At 38.8% G+C, this 16,192-nt stretch overlaps 1 protein-coding gene across 2 annotated transcripts in view; it reads right to left on the bottom strand.

The window, feature by feature from the left end:
* The window catches only part of MAOB (monoamine oxidase B), a 122,331-nt gene that overhangs the window by 15,519 nt on the left and 90,620 nt on the right, over positions 1-16,192 (bottom strand). For both annotated transcript variants that reach the window (XM_060182534.1, XM_007528228.3), the window contains 5 exons: positions 13,507-13,648; positions 10,178-10,327; positions 8,864-9,023; positions 2,511-2,607; positions 1,445-1,498 (listed from right to left, as the gene is read on the bottom strand). In XM_060182534.1, the coding sequence (XP_060038517.1) occupies positions 1,445-1,498; positions 2,511-2,607; positions 8,864-9,023; positions 10,178-10,327; positions 13,507-13,648 (603 nt within the window). The remainder of the gene's footprint in view (positions 1-1,444; positions 1,499-2,510; positions 2,608-8,863; positions 9,024-10,177; positions 10,328-13,506; positions 13,649-16,192) is intronic.

Here is a 16,192-nt window from a genome sequence, read left to right as displayed (position 1 = left end):
TGTGTAGCAGCAAACAAATGCATATGAAAATGCTGGATTTCCCCCTCCATTCTTAAGTTTTCTCCCTTTCCCTTTTTATTAGCTTTATCTTTCTTTGTTACTACAGAATGAATTTGTTTTTACATAAATAAAATAATTTGGCATGAGCAGTGAAATGCTCAAATACAGCAAAAAAGTTTGGAAATAAAATCAAATATATATTTTTGAAAATAAAAATAGGTGTTTTAAAAGCTATGAGGAAAAAATAGAGTATTCAATGAAATGGCACTGAGACAAGCTGCTACCCACGAAAGAAACAGTTAGGCTTCTACATGACTTCTTACACCAACAATCTCAGAAGGATCAAATACTCTCAGATGACAGATAAAGTCATGAAAGTCGTAAAAATGGATCATTTCAAAAATAATCTTGGAATGATGAAGTCTTCTATGCATGATAGACCATGGATTTTTAGTGGCTTTTTTTTCTTTTTCTTTTTCTTTCTTTTTACCTCAAAGTGATTGTTTGGCATTCAGGACCCTAAGCTTGGGCCACAGTGCTGAATTTTTACAATTTTTAAAGAAGAAACCATTAGTTTCAAAATTGATGGACTGAATTTTATGAAAAGTAAAAATTTTACTATGGTAGAAAATGTGGAACCCATAGACATAACTAAAAGACAAACTGGAAAGAGATTTATTCATGGCATAGGAGACCCAGCAGTGAACCAACTAGACAAAAACTGCCTTCATGGATCTTAATATTCTAGTGGGGGTGGTTTTAAACAAGTGGCCCAGTTGGACCTCTTTAGCCCTAGGCAAGCACAGTGGTGATAATAGGCACAGAGAAACCCAGTAAAAGGGGGGGGGGCAGAAATAGGTGCTATAATGTAATTCAGCCATGGAATAGGTTATGGCAGTAGTGTGGGAGTAAATGATTGGCAGTGGTGAATACTGATTGCTGGAGGAAATTGCCACCTCCAGAGAAATTATTCCCTTTGAACCTATAATCTGTAACTATAAGTCATCACTAATGCAGACTGCCCTGCAATGCAGTCATTTGTCTTACCTAGTTATATCATCTCTAAGTTATTTTCAGTCCCTGAGCTCTAGCTATTTGTGCATTCACCGTAGTTACTTCCATGGTATCTGATGTACAATCAACTTAATAGGTATTAATCTGAGAAGTTGGTTCTTAAATTATCAGCACCGTGATTTTATGCAAAGCGCTCATCAACATACTAGACCAGTAACATTGGTAATATGCATACTAACATGCAGTCTGATTTTAAAAGTTCAGTAAAATTAAAATACAGGAAAATAGGCAGGGATGAAGGTAAGAAAGGAGGAGAGGGTGATGGGAAAGAATTGAAAAGAGGGTGGGGGAAGGAAGAGAGAAAAAAAAGTGTGGTAAAGAAGGAAGGGAATAGTGAAGGAAGAAAGAAGAGGTATTTTTTTCCCCTTACCTTTCTTCTTTGCTAAGACGTGCCAGTTTTCTGGCTCTGTTGGCAAGAATAAATCTAAAATGTGCAAACAAGAAGAGAGAAAGACATTGACAGCTGCATTTATCCTGGCTTTGTTTCTATAGTTATACATGTGGTCTGTGCACAGATTCAAAGTCAGCAAAATAAATAAATCATGCACTAGTTTGCTTATCTTATGTTCAGTGTTTACTGTTGACATGCTAAATTCTTGACACTGCAAGAAACTTCTAGGTTCAGGGATTTTAGAACTAAGGACAAATGACTGATCCTAATTTCTGTCAAAAGTGACACAGTGATCTATTTGTGATTGATGGTCAATACGAGTGAGTTTTTAGTCTCAAATGCCCACCTCAGATCTGAGATTTTACAATTTAATCTAGTCCCTGCTCTTTAGTTCTATCTCCTCTAAGATGCCTTTATAATGTCCATTCTCCTAGAACCTGTCTCTATTTCTTGCCCTGTAATTACCTTCAATTTAACAACTGATTTTATCTCCCTGTTCTAACCCTGGAGTCTTAAACACATTAATACATATTCAAGGTTCGTTTCAGTTTTGATTACTCTAGTTAATCATATTTTAAGAACAGATTCTGGTGTCTAAGGCATCTACCATCTGTGCTGGTCTTTCTTGCCAGGATGTGAACTGGGCTGGCCTCATATCCTCTCTAGTGGTGCTTGGAAAAACCTTAGGATCCCACATAGGCACCTAAAGATGTCTACATAGCCTCCACAAGGCATCTTAGTAAGAGGCTCCGTGTCAGGTTTTTATGTTCTGCTTTCACAAAAGACAGCTTCCCTAGCACTAAATCTGAGGCAGAAAATTCATGTAATGAATTTCAAAATATCATTGGCTTTCTGCTTCTTTTCAAAGTGTTCAGGAATTAGAAGATACTAGTTTTTTTTAAAAGCAGTAACAATTTTTCTACTGGCGAGTTTGAAGAATAGTACCATTGGGTAACATTATTTATCAAACTTTGGGGCATATTCTTTCATGATGTGGGAGTACTCAACACTGCAGAGTATCCATACCACCATAACTATGCCTTACCCCATTATGGCAGCATAGCTACCATCAGGTTTGGTATCATCCAGTGTGTAAGCAATTGGAGCTTCTTCTCCCTCAATAATCATGGTTCCACAGTAATCTTGAAGAACAACAAAATGGTAGAAGTCATTCATAATCCTGCCAACTTTCCCATTACAGTTGTAACAGTTATAACAAAGCACGTATTTCTCACCTTGAGAATATTAAAGACAAAATAGTATCATATATTGCATTCTAAGTATGAAGGTAAACCATGTGACGGTCAAAAGGAAAACTAACTAGCCAATATTTCTGAAAAAAAAAATCAAAGTGAAAGCCCCCTCTGAAAAGAATAGTCACTTTTTAATTTATATTATTTATTTTATTTATTTTGAATAGTAACAGAAACATTGAGAAGAAAGGGGCTATTGAGGGGCAGAGAGAGACACTTGCAGTACTGCTTCACCATTTATGAAGCTCCTTCCTACAGATGGAGCCTAGGGACTTGAACTTGGGTCCTTGAACCCAAGTAGCGTGCTCTTTATCAGGTGCAACACCACCTGGCTGACCATTCCTCTGCAAAGAATAAATAAATGTGATATTATGAATGAATCTGTATCACAATTTAATGAAATCTTGCTTCCAATTCCATTAATTCCTATGTCTCCTGTTTCCTCTTTCATAAAAACTCAGGTTAAATCAAAGGTGTATAATATAAAGTTCATTACTCTAACACAGAAGGGACTGCATATTCACATTTTATGAGAAGTCACTTCTATATTAACTAGTCCTTAATTTTTCCAGAGATAGTGAAAAAAAGGTTATAGGTAATTTTTATCTAAAATCTCAATCTCATTTTAAACAAGATGTCCCAAACAACTTCAGAAACAATTTCAGCTCAGTCTAGACAAAAGTACATCTCTCATTCTCCTCCTAAATAAAATATATACAATTTCAACAAAAGGTGTTGGCAGAGCAGTGTTGAAATGTCAAGGTATGGGAGTCGGGCTGTAGCGCAGCGGGTTAAGTGCAGGTGGCGCAAAGCACAAGGACAGGCATAAGGATCCCGGTTCGAACCCCGGCTCCCCACCTGCAGGGGAGTTGCTTCACAGGCGGTGAAGCAGGTCTGCAGGTGTCTATCTTTCTCTCCTCCTCTCTGTCTTCCCCCCCCTCTCCATTTCTCTCTGTCCTATCCAACAACGACAACAACAATCATAACTACAACAATAAAACAACAAGGGCAACAAAAGGGAATAAATAAATAAAATAAATATTTAAGAAAAAAAAGAAATGTCAAGGTATATTTTGAAAAAAGTTATAATAATATACTACTGCAACCAATCACTAATCTGTCTACATCATTTACTTGCAAATTTGAGGTTGTTTGAATAAAATTATAATGGAAGACCCTGAAATACCTGTTGAATGCAAAACCAACAAGTTGGATCCAAAAAGAGAGAGAAAAAAACAATAAAGTACTTTGGGGTATACACCCCCACCCCCAAACCTGTATGTGAGCAGAAATGACTGTATGCTTTTGAAAGGACACTCATTGCTTTCACTCCTCTCATGTCCCTCCTTAAATAATGAATGCCTCAGTCAATCACTAAGGGAAAGACAAACAATGAAAAGCAATTGAATATGGGGAAAAGATATTATTAAAATCCGTCCAAGAACTCAGTAAGACTTATATATACAAAAACGGCAGAGGAATTACTAGCTGTTAAGAAGACAAAATACGGGGTTCGGGCGGTAGGGCAGCGGGTTAAGCACACATGGCTCAAAGCGCAAGGTCCTGCGCAAGGTCCCGCGTAAGGATCCCAGTTCAAGCTCCCGGCTCCCCACCTGCAAGGGAGTCGCTTCACAGGCAGTGAAGCAGGTCTGCAGGTGTCTATCTTTCTCTCCTCCTCCCTCCATTTTCTCTCTGTCCTATCCAAAAAACGACATCAATAGCAACGATAATAACCACAACAACGATAAAAACAACCAGGGTAACAAAAAGGAAAAAAGGGCCTCCATGAGCAGTGGATTTGTGGTGCAGGCACCGAGCCCCAGCAATAACCCAGGAGGCAAAAAAAAAAAAGACAAAATATGACAGGAGTCAAACAGTATAGTATATGTTAAAAAGAAAAGTGTAAATATACACTGATAACTTATAGGCCAGTTGGACCAGGCAGGGTCTAATGGAAGATGTTCACCTGGATTGTGTACCTACTTTGTCATATGTATAAATGAGGCTCAAGCTTGGCCCCCAATTCAATGTAGGAAGGTTTGGTGCTGTGGTATCTCTCTCCTTTCATTTCTGTCTGTGTGGGAAAAAAAGTCAGCCCAGAGCAGTGAAGTTCTGGTGACAACAAAAAATGCCTTTGAAAAATTATGCAGCATATTAGGTATCAGGAGTTTACACTAGTTTTGTTAGCGCATGCTTAAGTAGCATAATAAAAGTGTAATTAGCAACGAAAAAATAAATAAATAAAAAATAAAAATTATTGGGAATCGGGTGGTAGCCTAGTGGGTTAAGCGCACTTGGCAGGAAGCGCAAGAACCAGCATAAGGATCCAGGTTCGAGCCCCCAGCTCCCCACCTGCAGGGGGTTCGTTCCACAGGCGGTGAAGCAGGTCTGCAGGTGTCTGTCTTTCTCTCCCCCTTCCAGTCTTCCCCTCCTCTCTCCGTTTCTCTCTGTCCTATCCAACAACGACGACATCAATAACAACTACAGTAACTACAATAAGTAAACAACAAGGGCAATAAAAGGGTATAAATAAATATTTAATAAATAAATAAAATAAAAATTATGTAGCAAATTGATTTAAAAGTATACTCTCATATGCATGTATATATTATCTTTAATATGTAAAGTGCATATGTATATATTTCAATATATATATATATTCAATATATGTGTATATATATCCATTAAAATAGACAGAGTCTACACACAATATATTTCTAAAGATAAACTTCATTTTAAATTATTATTATTAATGATTTATACTGATTTACAAAACTATGAGATAATTATGAGATAATGGGTATAATTCTACACTGTTCCCACTAGTAGAATTCTGTGTCCTATTCCCTCCATTGGAAACTCCAGTGACTGTTTCAAGGTCACAGATAGGGGCTGACTATTATTTCTATAACTACCTATCTATATTTATATTTATTTGCCCAATTTTCCCTCTGGTTCTGCTTTCTCTTCCTTTCTAAGTCACACCTACACCTATTACTACTTCCAAATGTCCTTCCTTTTTCCCTCTTTTCCTTCCAGGTCCTGATGGAACTGGAGTTCAGAACCCTCTGGTCATCTTCCCCTAACATTTTTCACCTTCTGGAAATATGGACTGAAGTTCTAGAGGTGCAGAAGGTGGGAGTTCTGACTTCTATAATTGCTTCTCTGCTGGACATTGACACCGGCAGGTCAACCCATACCGCAAGCCTTAAACACCTTCAGTTTTAACAGTGGCTTCATGGGGAAAGATAATAGGACTCAGCCTTTTCTTTATGAAAAGTGAATGCTTCCTAAACACTTTCACTTTTTTTGACACTTGAATAAGTTTCTGATTATAATTTTTTAAAACAGGCATTGCTTCTGTCATTTGAAATGTAAATTGGTATCAATTAGATTTTTAGATAGGTACAGAGAAGAGAGAGATTGGGGGGCGGCACAGTAGCAAAGTTTCCTTCAGTGTGGTGGGGTCTGGGCTTGAACCTGGGAACTTACTACCCAAGTGAACTATTTAATATATATATATATATATATATATATATATATGAATGATATAAATATTTGTTGTTTTTAAATTATCTTTATTTATTGGATAGAGACAGCCAGAAATCGAGAGGGAAGGGGGAGATGGAGAGGGAGAGAGACAGAGAGACACCTGCAGCCCTGCTTCACCACTCATGAAGCTTTCCCCCTGCAGGTGGGGATGGAGGGCTTGAACTTGGGTCCTTGTGCACTGTAATGAGTGCACTAAACCAGGTGTGCCACCAGGTGCGTTGGTCTTAAGGCTACCAACAGTGATCTCCAAAGGGTAAACTGGGTCACTCAAGGATGCATGTCACAATGAGCAGGCTTTTTGGAATAGCTTGTTTAATTATCCTTCAGAAAGGGTTGATGGTAGACTATGGGATTAACTGATACTATAATTACAGTCCTCAGTAAAATTCCTTGCATAAGTGGAGAATTATAAGACTATAATATGATAGAAAAGGGGTATATGAAGAATTACACTAAGGCTAAGAAAATCTGTGAAACTCTCCCCTTTGGCTTCCAGTATAACCTCTCCTCTCTCTCTTTCCTCATCTCAGTCCATCCGTTCCCTTGATGAAAATTTAACATATTGGTTTAGTCATCCTCAGCCTCCTGTTGAAAGTAAAGCAGATGTCATGAGCTTAAGCTGTGTTGCTTACTACAGTGGCCACTAGTTATATATTTTTCTGCTTTATATCTTAATGCCTTTCAGCCAACAAGTTGCAGATGCTACCATGATGCCAGCCTGAGTCCCCTGGGCAGACAACCTCACCAATATGTCCTGGAACCTCACTTCACCAGAGCCCTACCCTACTAGGGAAAGGTAGAAACAGGTTGGGGGTATTGACTGCTCTGTCAATGCCCATGTCCAGCAGAGAAGCAATTACAGAAGCCAGATCTCCTACCCCAGAAAAATCTTTGATCACATACTTCCAGAGAGGGATAAATATTAGGGATATTCCCAGTAGAGGGGAGGGTATATGGAACTCTGGTGATGGGAGTTGTATAGAATTGTAACCCTATTATTCCACAGTCTTGTTGATCACTATTAAATCATTAATAAAAATTAAATAAATAAATGAAGGTCAATGGGAAGGAACAGTGGAATCATCCTGGAGACACCCCAGTGATAACATTAGTAGCAAAACTAGATTAAGAAGGAAACAAACAAAAATCAATTTTTTCAACATTTAAAAAAATAATCAAGTAAAAACACAAGGGACAAACAGTCAAATGGAAAGGGAAAAAAAAACCTCTCAGATTCTAAACACAGTACTGATGTTATTAATGGGGGGAAGGATGGTTTCGAGGATGGAGTATCTCCAACGTACTTTGGTGGAGTGGTATTAGAACTTCGGTGATGGCCAAACTATAGTCTGATGCCAAGCATCATGTAGGGATGTGAAATCATACCCCTAAAAGATAGTCCTGTAAACTAATGTTCTCTCAATTGAAAAAAATAAATAAATAAAATGGAAACACTTGGCTCCTCAGTCTCACTCATTATGTTTGCACTGTTCAGCATCCAGCTGTGATTAGTTGCTACCATGTTGAACAGGAAAGCACAATAATATTTCCATCGCCGTAGAATCCAGCACTTCTGTGGGCATTCCCATAATCTTCTACCCAGCACAGTAGTATATTTTTCAGTATATATGAATGAATTTAATTTGATATAGTAGAATCTTAATGCTAATGAGACAGTTTCTGAGAAATCCCAGACCTCTGTGAGTAATTCTGTACATCCATACATGAAAACATTGCATTAGAATTTTTCACTATCCTATTTTTTACCACAAGATCTTGTAGGAGGATTAAAAACATTTTATATTGAATACTGAAAAGAATAGCAATTACTTAGGGCCAGAGCACTATCTCACTGGGTAGAGTACATATGCCTTGTCAGGTAATCAGGTTGTCAGGTGTGTAGCTTTGACTGTCAGTACCACATGGGATGCCACAGCACCAAGAGAAACTCTGAGGCTGTGGTCCCTCTCCCTCTCCCCCTCCCCCTCCCCCTCCCTCTCCCTCTCCCTCTCTTCTTCTCCCCCTCTCTCCCTCTCTGCCTCTCTCCCTCTCTCCCTCTCTCCCTCTCTCTCTAAATGAAAATAATGTGGACTTAGAGTAATGTGCTGCAAACATAAGTGTATGAACTGCCAGACAGTCAAAAAAGTAGTTAATAATTTTTATTTGCTAGGACTGCATGTAGATCGTGTTAATGTCTGATGCCCAGTGTTGTAATTAAAAAGTTGCATGAATCAAGGGCAGAAAGGCAAAACACAAAAGTATAACTTCAACTGGCTCTGGTGTGTTGCATCAAAGCAAAGGAGTCTGGGGAAGGAAGGCATGGAGAAGGTGGAAAGGGGGTGGGGTCCTGGTGCATGATGGTAGAAAAAGATTTAAGTTGAGCATGAGAGTGTTCCGTGTTCCGCAGACGTCTATCATGAGGAGATGAGAAATGGCTCTCAGGTGTCAACAACTACATTATAGACCATTAACCGCCAATACAATGACAAAAAAAAAGTTGCATGAAAATGCAAATCTTTATACCCATTCCCAGTCTGTTGTACCTTCTCCTGAAGCTTTGTTTGTTTGTTTAAGTTTTTGATAAAGTACTCACCCTTTTTCCTCCAGAAGGGCTCTTTATAGTAAACCATACACTTGATTACTGAACCCAAAGGCACACGAGAAATTAGCTGGTTTCTCATCATTGGCAGAGGGGGATTGAAATGAATCTTCATGCCCAGAGTTGGAGGGACTGCGCTGATAATATACTTAGCCTAAAAGAAAAAAAAATAATAAAAATTATTAGTGGGGAGCTGGCAAGATAGCTTAATTGGATTGTATCCCTGGTAGGACCCAAATCTTAGCCAGGAACGTACCACACATTAAGGGGAGTTTTAGTGCTGTCTATCTCTTCCTTACTGAAGAAAAAATGAAGTTGTCATGAGACCCAGTGACACACAAAAACACTTTTTTTTTCATTTAAATTACTCCCTCTTTTAACCTTTATCTCCCTTTAGTCTTTTTTTTAAGAGAAAGGCTGGAGGGTTCTTTCAAAATGAGCCCTTCCTTATTGTTCTCTACTTTGAAACTTCCAAAGATTTTCCATCATACTTAGAGTTAAAATCAAGCTCTTCACAGTCAACTCTAAGGTCATATAGTACATCTTTGACCTTCTCCCAGTTTGACCACTTTGACAGCACAGGGTTGACAATGTATGTTTGTTATAAATCTGGCCCCTTGGTATGGATCATTCTGTCAATGTCCATGTCCAGTGGAGAAGCAGTTACAGATGCCAGACCTCCCCCCTTCTGCACCCCATAAAGATCTTTGGTCCATACTCCCAGAGAGATAAAGAATAAGGAAGCTTCCAATGGAGGGGATGAGATATGGCACGCTGGTGGTGGGAATTGAGAGAACTATACCCCTTTTATCTCACAATCTTGTCGATCATTATTAAATCACTAATAATAATAATAAAAGAAGTTGAAAAATAAGAAAACACAAAGCAAAACTTGGACTGAGTTTGGTGTAATGCACCAAAGTAAAGGACTCTGGGGTGGGGGTGGGGCGTCAGGTCCTGGAACATGATGGCAGAGAAGGACCTAGAGGAGGGTTAAATTGTTTTGTAGAAAATTGAGAAATGTTATACATGCACAAACTACTGTATTTTATTTTATACTGTAAGTTATTGTTGACTGTAAACCATTAATCTCCCCTCAAGAGAAAAAAAATGGAAAAAAATAAACCTGGCCCCTTGAAATATCCTTTCTCCTTTTCTTTCATTCAACTAGCCCTTTCACTTTTGGCAAAATGATTATCTATATGTCTAGAGTATTGCTAGTTGTATTTAAACTTTGGCTGTCTGTCAAACTCTGGTCTCTCCCCTGCCCCGCACCCCTCCTCCCCTTTCTTTAAGACCTGTGCTGACCTCATAGATCTCATGGTTTAGAGTCTCCACAAGGACATTTTCTCCTGTCTGGTGAATGTGAGTCACTGGCCTTTCCAGCTTCACTCGGTCTCCAAGGAGGTCCATTATCCGCTCACTCACTTGGCCAGATCCTCCCACAAATTTCCTCTCCTGGGGAAAAAAAAAGGAAAAAAAAAAGCCTCAAGAAGTGGGTAGAAAATCCAGCAATAATAAATTACTAAGATGATAGGTTTTCTTGTGTAACTTTATTAGAGGTCTACATAATTTCATTTTGCTGCTGTGCAGTCTTTCACCATGTATGCTTTCTTTTAAAAACTATTTTTTATTTATTTTAGTTGATAGGACAGAAAGAAATGGAGAGAGGGAAGGGAAAAGGGGAAAGAGAGATACCTAGCACTGCTTTACCACGTGTGAAGCTTTTCCCTAGGGACCAGAGTTTAGACCCAGAGTCTTAAGCACAGTAATATGTGCACTCAACTAGGTGTACCATTGTCCAATCCAGGGCGTACATGCTTTCTATCAAGTTATTGATAGCTTTTGATGAAAGGACAGATTTTCTCACAATCCCCTTCCATGCTATATTTTGCATAGTTCCACACTCCAATCAGATCCCCATGTTCCACCTGCCTGGCCGTCTCCTGTATTCTATGTTCTTTCTTTTTTTTTTTTTTTTTCAGAGAGAAATGAAGGGGGGAGACAGAGAGGGAGAAAGAAAGATAGATACCTGCAGACCTGCTTCACTGCCTGTGAATCGACTCCCCTACAGGTGGGGAGCCAGGAGCTGGAACCAGGATCCTTAAGCAGGTCCTTGCACTTTGTGCCAAGTGCACTTAACCCACTGCGCTACCGCCAGACTCCCCTGTATTCTGTGTTCTATCTGCATCCCTTTGTTGAGTTGTTGGATCTAGTGCAGTTCTCCCAACAGCAGAGTGACTGCTTGCCTGAGAACATTTAAGCTTGTTTTCCCTTTCCTTGTCCTTCAAAATTTCCTTGGTTAACCTCGGGCTAGCCTTCTCCCTCTTGCAGATTGCCTAAGTCACCCTGGATGAGGTGCCTATTGTTTCTGTGAGCCCAAAGTTATTTCACCTCACCACAGACCCTGACTTGAGCCCTGCTAAAACGTTCAATTAGTCTGCATGGTTGTGAACACAGATGAGTTGACAAACGCGTTCTTAATGTTCAGTTCAGTTTGCATCTTATAAGAGCATTTCAAACAGGTCTTTGAAGAAAAGCAAAAGGAGGAGACTGAATCAAGACAGAAGATGAGAATTAAAGGGAGAAGAATAGGGAATAAGGAAGGACAGAAAGAGGAGAGGGGTGATGAGAAAATGACTAACAAGCAGACAATATGAGAATGCTAATCCACTTCCTATTGTACTTAGCAGGGTGCCTTATAAATTGCCAGAACCCAGGAAACAGAAAATAAAGGAATTCGGTGTGCTATTTGTGTGCTTTAAATGGAAAAGACAGAGCTAGGGTGATAGCTCAACCTCAGAGCACACAGGATTTACATATTTAAGGCCCCAGAATCCCCAGGTTCTGTTCCCAACACCACTATATGCTGGGCAGTGCTTTGGTGACCTTCTTCCCTTTCCCTCTCTCTCTCACTCTCTCTCTCTCTCTATATATTTAAAATAAACAGCTAAATAAATTTTTAGAAAGTAATTAAAAATGTATTTTAGACTTTCTATTTTGGATTGTTCATAAAATACTCAGGCTAAATTCATCATATGGTCTTCCACAAATTTACCGAATAACAATCATATGTATATCAATATGAACAAAAATTGGAAAAGAAAATTGCAAAGGGAGAGAAATCTAATCTTAAAACTACAAAGGTCTCTGGGTTCTCATATTGGGTTCCAAAAATTAGATTTCCCCTTACAAAAGCCCCATTGAGCTGCCATAATAACACTCTAAATTCAACAAGCCTGCCTCCTTCTTCATCCTTTCAGGGTTCAAGAATGGGCCAATAATGTCCATGTCCAGCAGAGACTCAATTATAAATGTCAGAACTCCTTCTTTCTGTACTCCCCCCCCCAAAATTTTGGTCCATAATTCCAGAAGGAAAGATATTAGAAGAAGATGACCAGAGGGCTTTGAACCTCTATTTGACCAGGATCTGGAACTTTTGTGACCAGGAACCTTCCAGTCTTGAATTTTTAGTTTTGAATCTTTAGTTTATCACAGTGAGGCATGAAAATGTGGAGAATACTGGAAGAAATTGGACACTGTTTTCCTTATCTAAGAGGAAAGAAGGAAAAGGACACCTGGACATTGTAATAGGCATAGGTTTGGCTTTGGAATGAAGTGAAGGCAAAGCCTTAGAATTAAATTAAAATGGGTATCAACTTCTATATGGAGTCAGCCATCTTTGTCCAAATGGTCCACAGGCTTCTCTAGTTCATGTCTTTTCATTTTCGTGATTAAGCATTTAAAGTATCCAGGGGGAAAACACTTTGAGGAAGGTTTAGAAAGGGTTAGGGGGGGAATCCTTTAATAATTGAATAAAAATCACTAACTTGAGTCTTATAAGTACAAAAATAATTAAGCCATGGGATATATACTCAATGGAGTACTACTCAGCAGTTAAAAAATTTAATGTGTCCTTTAGATGAAATGGATAGGACTGAGAATAATTATGCTTAGTGAAGTAAAGGAGGAAGAGAGGGTCAACAATGGGGAGATTTCACTCATAGTGAAATATAGAGAACTGAATTTGAAAAAAATATACACACACACACACACACACATTTAATTCATAGCTATGACCTTAGCAGAACTATGGTGGTTACCACTGGAGGGGTGTGTGGGCACAGAACTTTAGTGATGGGAGTGGTGTGGAATTATATATTTATTATCTTAAAATCTTATGTGTATGTGTGTGTGTGTGTCTCTGTGTGTGAATAAAGCCAATCTATCCTTTAGAAACTGATAGTTTGTTATTGTGATGGTGAGAGTGTGACAAATCCTTCCACCAACTAAGAATGGCAGTGTACCAAGGTCCAGAGATCTCTGGGTTGTTACTATGTGTTTTCCTCTTCCCTTGTTCCTTTTTTTCTCCTGGTTGTGAGTGGCAGATTCAAATATACACAGTCTGGGTTACTTGTAATTTGTTGACTTGGCTCAGAGGATGTTTAACTGGAATCTTTAGTTGACTATAATAGGACACAATCTCTCTGGTGACTCTTATCATATCTGGGTACTCACCATTTTAGCTTTTCTCTTCATGCTTCCATATGCTCCCCCACCCCATCTTTACTTGCGGCTCAATTACATATGGGGTTATGTCCCTTAATATCTACTGTGACCGAGGAATGGATACATACCTGCCCTCCATTGCTTGTTGAAATGATCCTGGTTGTACCCCCACACTGCTTCACATACCACAAGAACCAGAGAGCAGAGACCTCATGGGTTTCCGCAGTGACACACAGGTTCACAAAGAGAATGGCAAGCTGCTTTGCAGATCTGTGCAGATGGATACAAGAACAAACATATCATGAGCAGGGCAGCATCTTCTTCACTCTCTGAGAGTCATTCCATTGATAAATTGTCTTGACAAAGTTTTGCATCATTTGGCAAGTCACAGAAAATGGTCACTAGAATCAAACATTAAAGTAGCGTTGCATTGTGACCTTAAACAACGAAATACAGCCTCAATAATTGTGAAACTACAAAATTGGCTTGTATTGTATATTGTTGGTTTTCACAGTCTCTCCCCACATACCTACTATATTTCCAGTGACCTTCACAGTAAAGATCATCATCATTCCCTCATTTCTATGACTAGCACTCTATAAATTAATCTTAATTTCTCACATCCCATCATGTTTCTCTCTCATCCAATTTATTAGGAAGTCCTGTTGTCTCTCTCCATATCACTTGACCTATATTACTACAAAGTGAGCATCCCCACAGGAGTACTGCAATTACTTCCACTAGGCTTGTCGCTCTGCTTCCAGTCACCCTCATGGGATATCTAATTACCACTCATAGAGCCAGAAGTTTTTAACTTCCCAATTCACCAGAACCCTTTTTCAAAAATGTAAGTCTAGTTATGTTATCCACTTGTAATAGCCAGAGCCTGGAAGCTACCTAGGTGTCCAACAACAGATGATTGGCTAAGAAAGCTGTGGAATACTACTCAGCTATGAAAAAATAGTAATTTCACCTTCTTCACCTCATTTTGGATGGAGTTTGAAAGAATCATGTTAAGTGAGATAAGCCAGCAAGAGAAGGATGAATATGGAATGATTTTACTCATGGACAAAAGTTGAGAAATAAAAACAGAAAGGGGAAACACACAGTAAAGCTTGGACTGGGTTTGGTGTATTGCACCAAAGTAAAGAACTCTGAGAGGGGAAGGAGGCTTTCAGGTCCTAGTGCATGATGGTGGATGAAATCGTAGGCTGGGAGTGAGAGTGTTTTGCAAAAAACTGGGAAATTTTACACATGAATCAACAACAGTACTTATGATAAACTATTAATCCCACTACCAAAAATACCTTCCAATGACATGCTATCAAAACTAGAATGAGAATTAGCTCTTTAATCATGGTTTGCAAAATCCTAAGTAACTTAGTCCGTACCTAACATGTCTATCTCATCCTATATAGACCTTCTCTTATCTGTTGTATTGTCTTCTCAGAAAGATGAGTTGTTACATGTCTATAAAATGAGCACTGGTTTCCATAACCCCAATAGCTCTTTCATTTCACTATAGTATAGTGTCGTTATTATTCAAGGGATATAATTAGCAATAGACATTTGTTTCATGACAAATAACTTTATTATTTTAAAATTGATTGCTTTCAAATACTGGGGACATTGGAGAAGCGCAAAGGTGTCTATTACAGAGAAGACATTAACAGTAGTAGTTGTTGCAGTAATATTAAAAATCTAGACATAATCAAAATGTCTAATAGGGGGAGTCGGGAGGTAGCGCAGTGGGTTAAGTGCACGTGGCACAAAGCGCAAGGACCAGCATAAGGATCCCGGTTCCAGCCCCCGGCTCCCCACCTGCAGGGGAGACGCTTCACGGGCGGTGAAGCAGGTCTGCAGGTGTTTGTCTTTCTCTCCCCCTCTCTGTCTTCCCCTCTTCTCTTCATTTCTCTCTGTCCTATCCAACAATGATGACATCAATAACAACAACAATAAAAAACAAGGGCAACAAAAGGTAAAATAAATAAGTGTAAAAAAATTAAAAAATGTCTAATAGGATGAAAATGTATAAGTACACTATGAAATTCACTTTTTAAAAAAGAATTTGTTTATTCATGAGAAAGATAGGAGCAGAGAACGAACCAGACATCACTCTAGTACATGTGCTTCTGGGGATGGAACTCGAGAACTGACCGTTGAGAATCCAATGCTTTATCCACCTCGCCACCTCCCAGACCACTGAAATTCACTTTTTATGGAATATTCAGTAACTATACAACACAATGTTTGCTGAAGCATTTCTAATGATGCAGATGCTTGCACTGTAGTATTAAGTGTTAAAAATCAGGGGCCAGGCGGTGGTGCATGTGGATAAGCACACACAGTACTAATCGAAAGGACTGGCACAAGGATGAGGGTTCGAGCCCCTGGTTCCCCACCTGTAAGGAGGACAGTTCATGAGCTGCAAAGCATATCTGCAGATGTCTTTCTCTCTCCCTCCCTACCTCCCCCTCCTCTCTCAATTCCTTTCTGCCCTATCCAATTAAAAAAATGGAAAAAATAATTTTATGAATATCTATTGTTTTACTATGCATAAGCAAAGTTGTCATTTTATGAATGAGCTAATGTAACACAATGTACTCAGTAACAACCTACTTTTATATGTATTTAATATTATGACTTTAATAGAAAATGAAACATACTTCTACAGCATAACTTTTCTAAAAATCTAGAGTACTTCATTTTTTTAAGACAGACCCATAGTTAATCTAACCAGTCTTCTGTTATTACACATTTAGAATTTACCTTCTAAAAATATTGCTTTGGATACAGAGGGTATGGGAGCAATGA

The sequence above is a fragment of the Erinaceus europaeus genome, chromosome X (genome assembly GCF_950295315.1).
Source record: "Erinaceus europaeus chromosome X, mEriEur2.1, whole genome shotgun sequence".
Classification (NCBI taxonomy): Eukaryota; Metazoa; Chordata; class Mammalia; order Eulipotyphla; family Erinaceidae; genus Erinaceus; species Erinaceus europaeus.
This window is presented reverse-complemented; position numbering and strand designations above follow the sequence as displayed.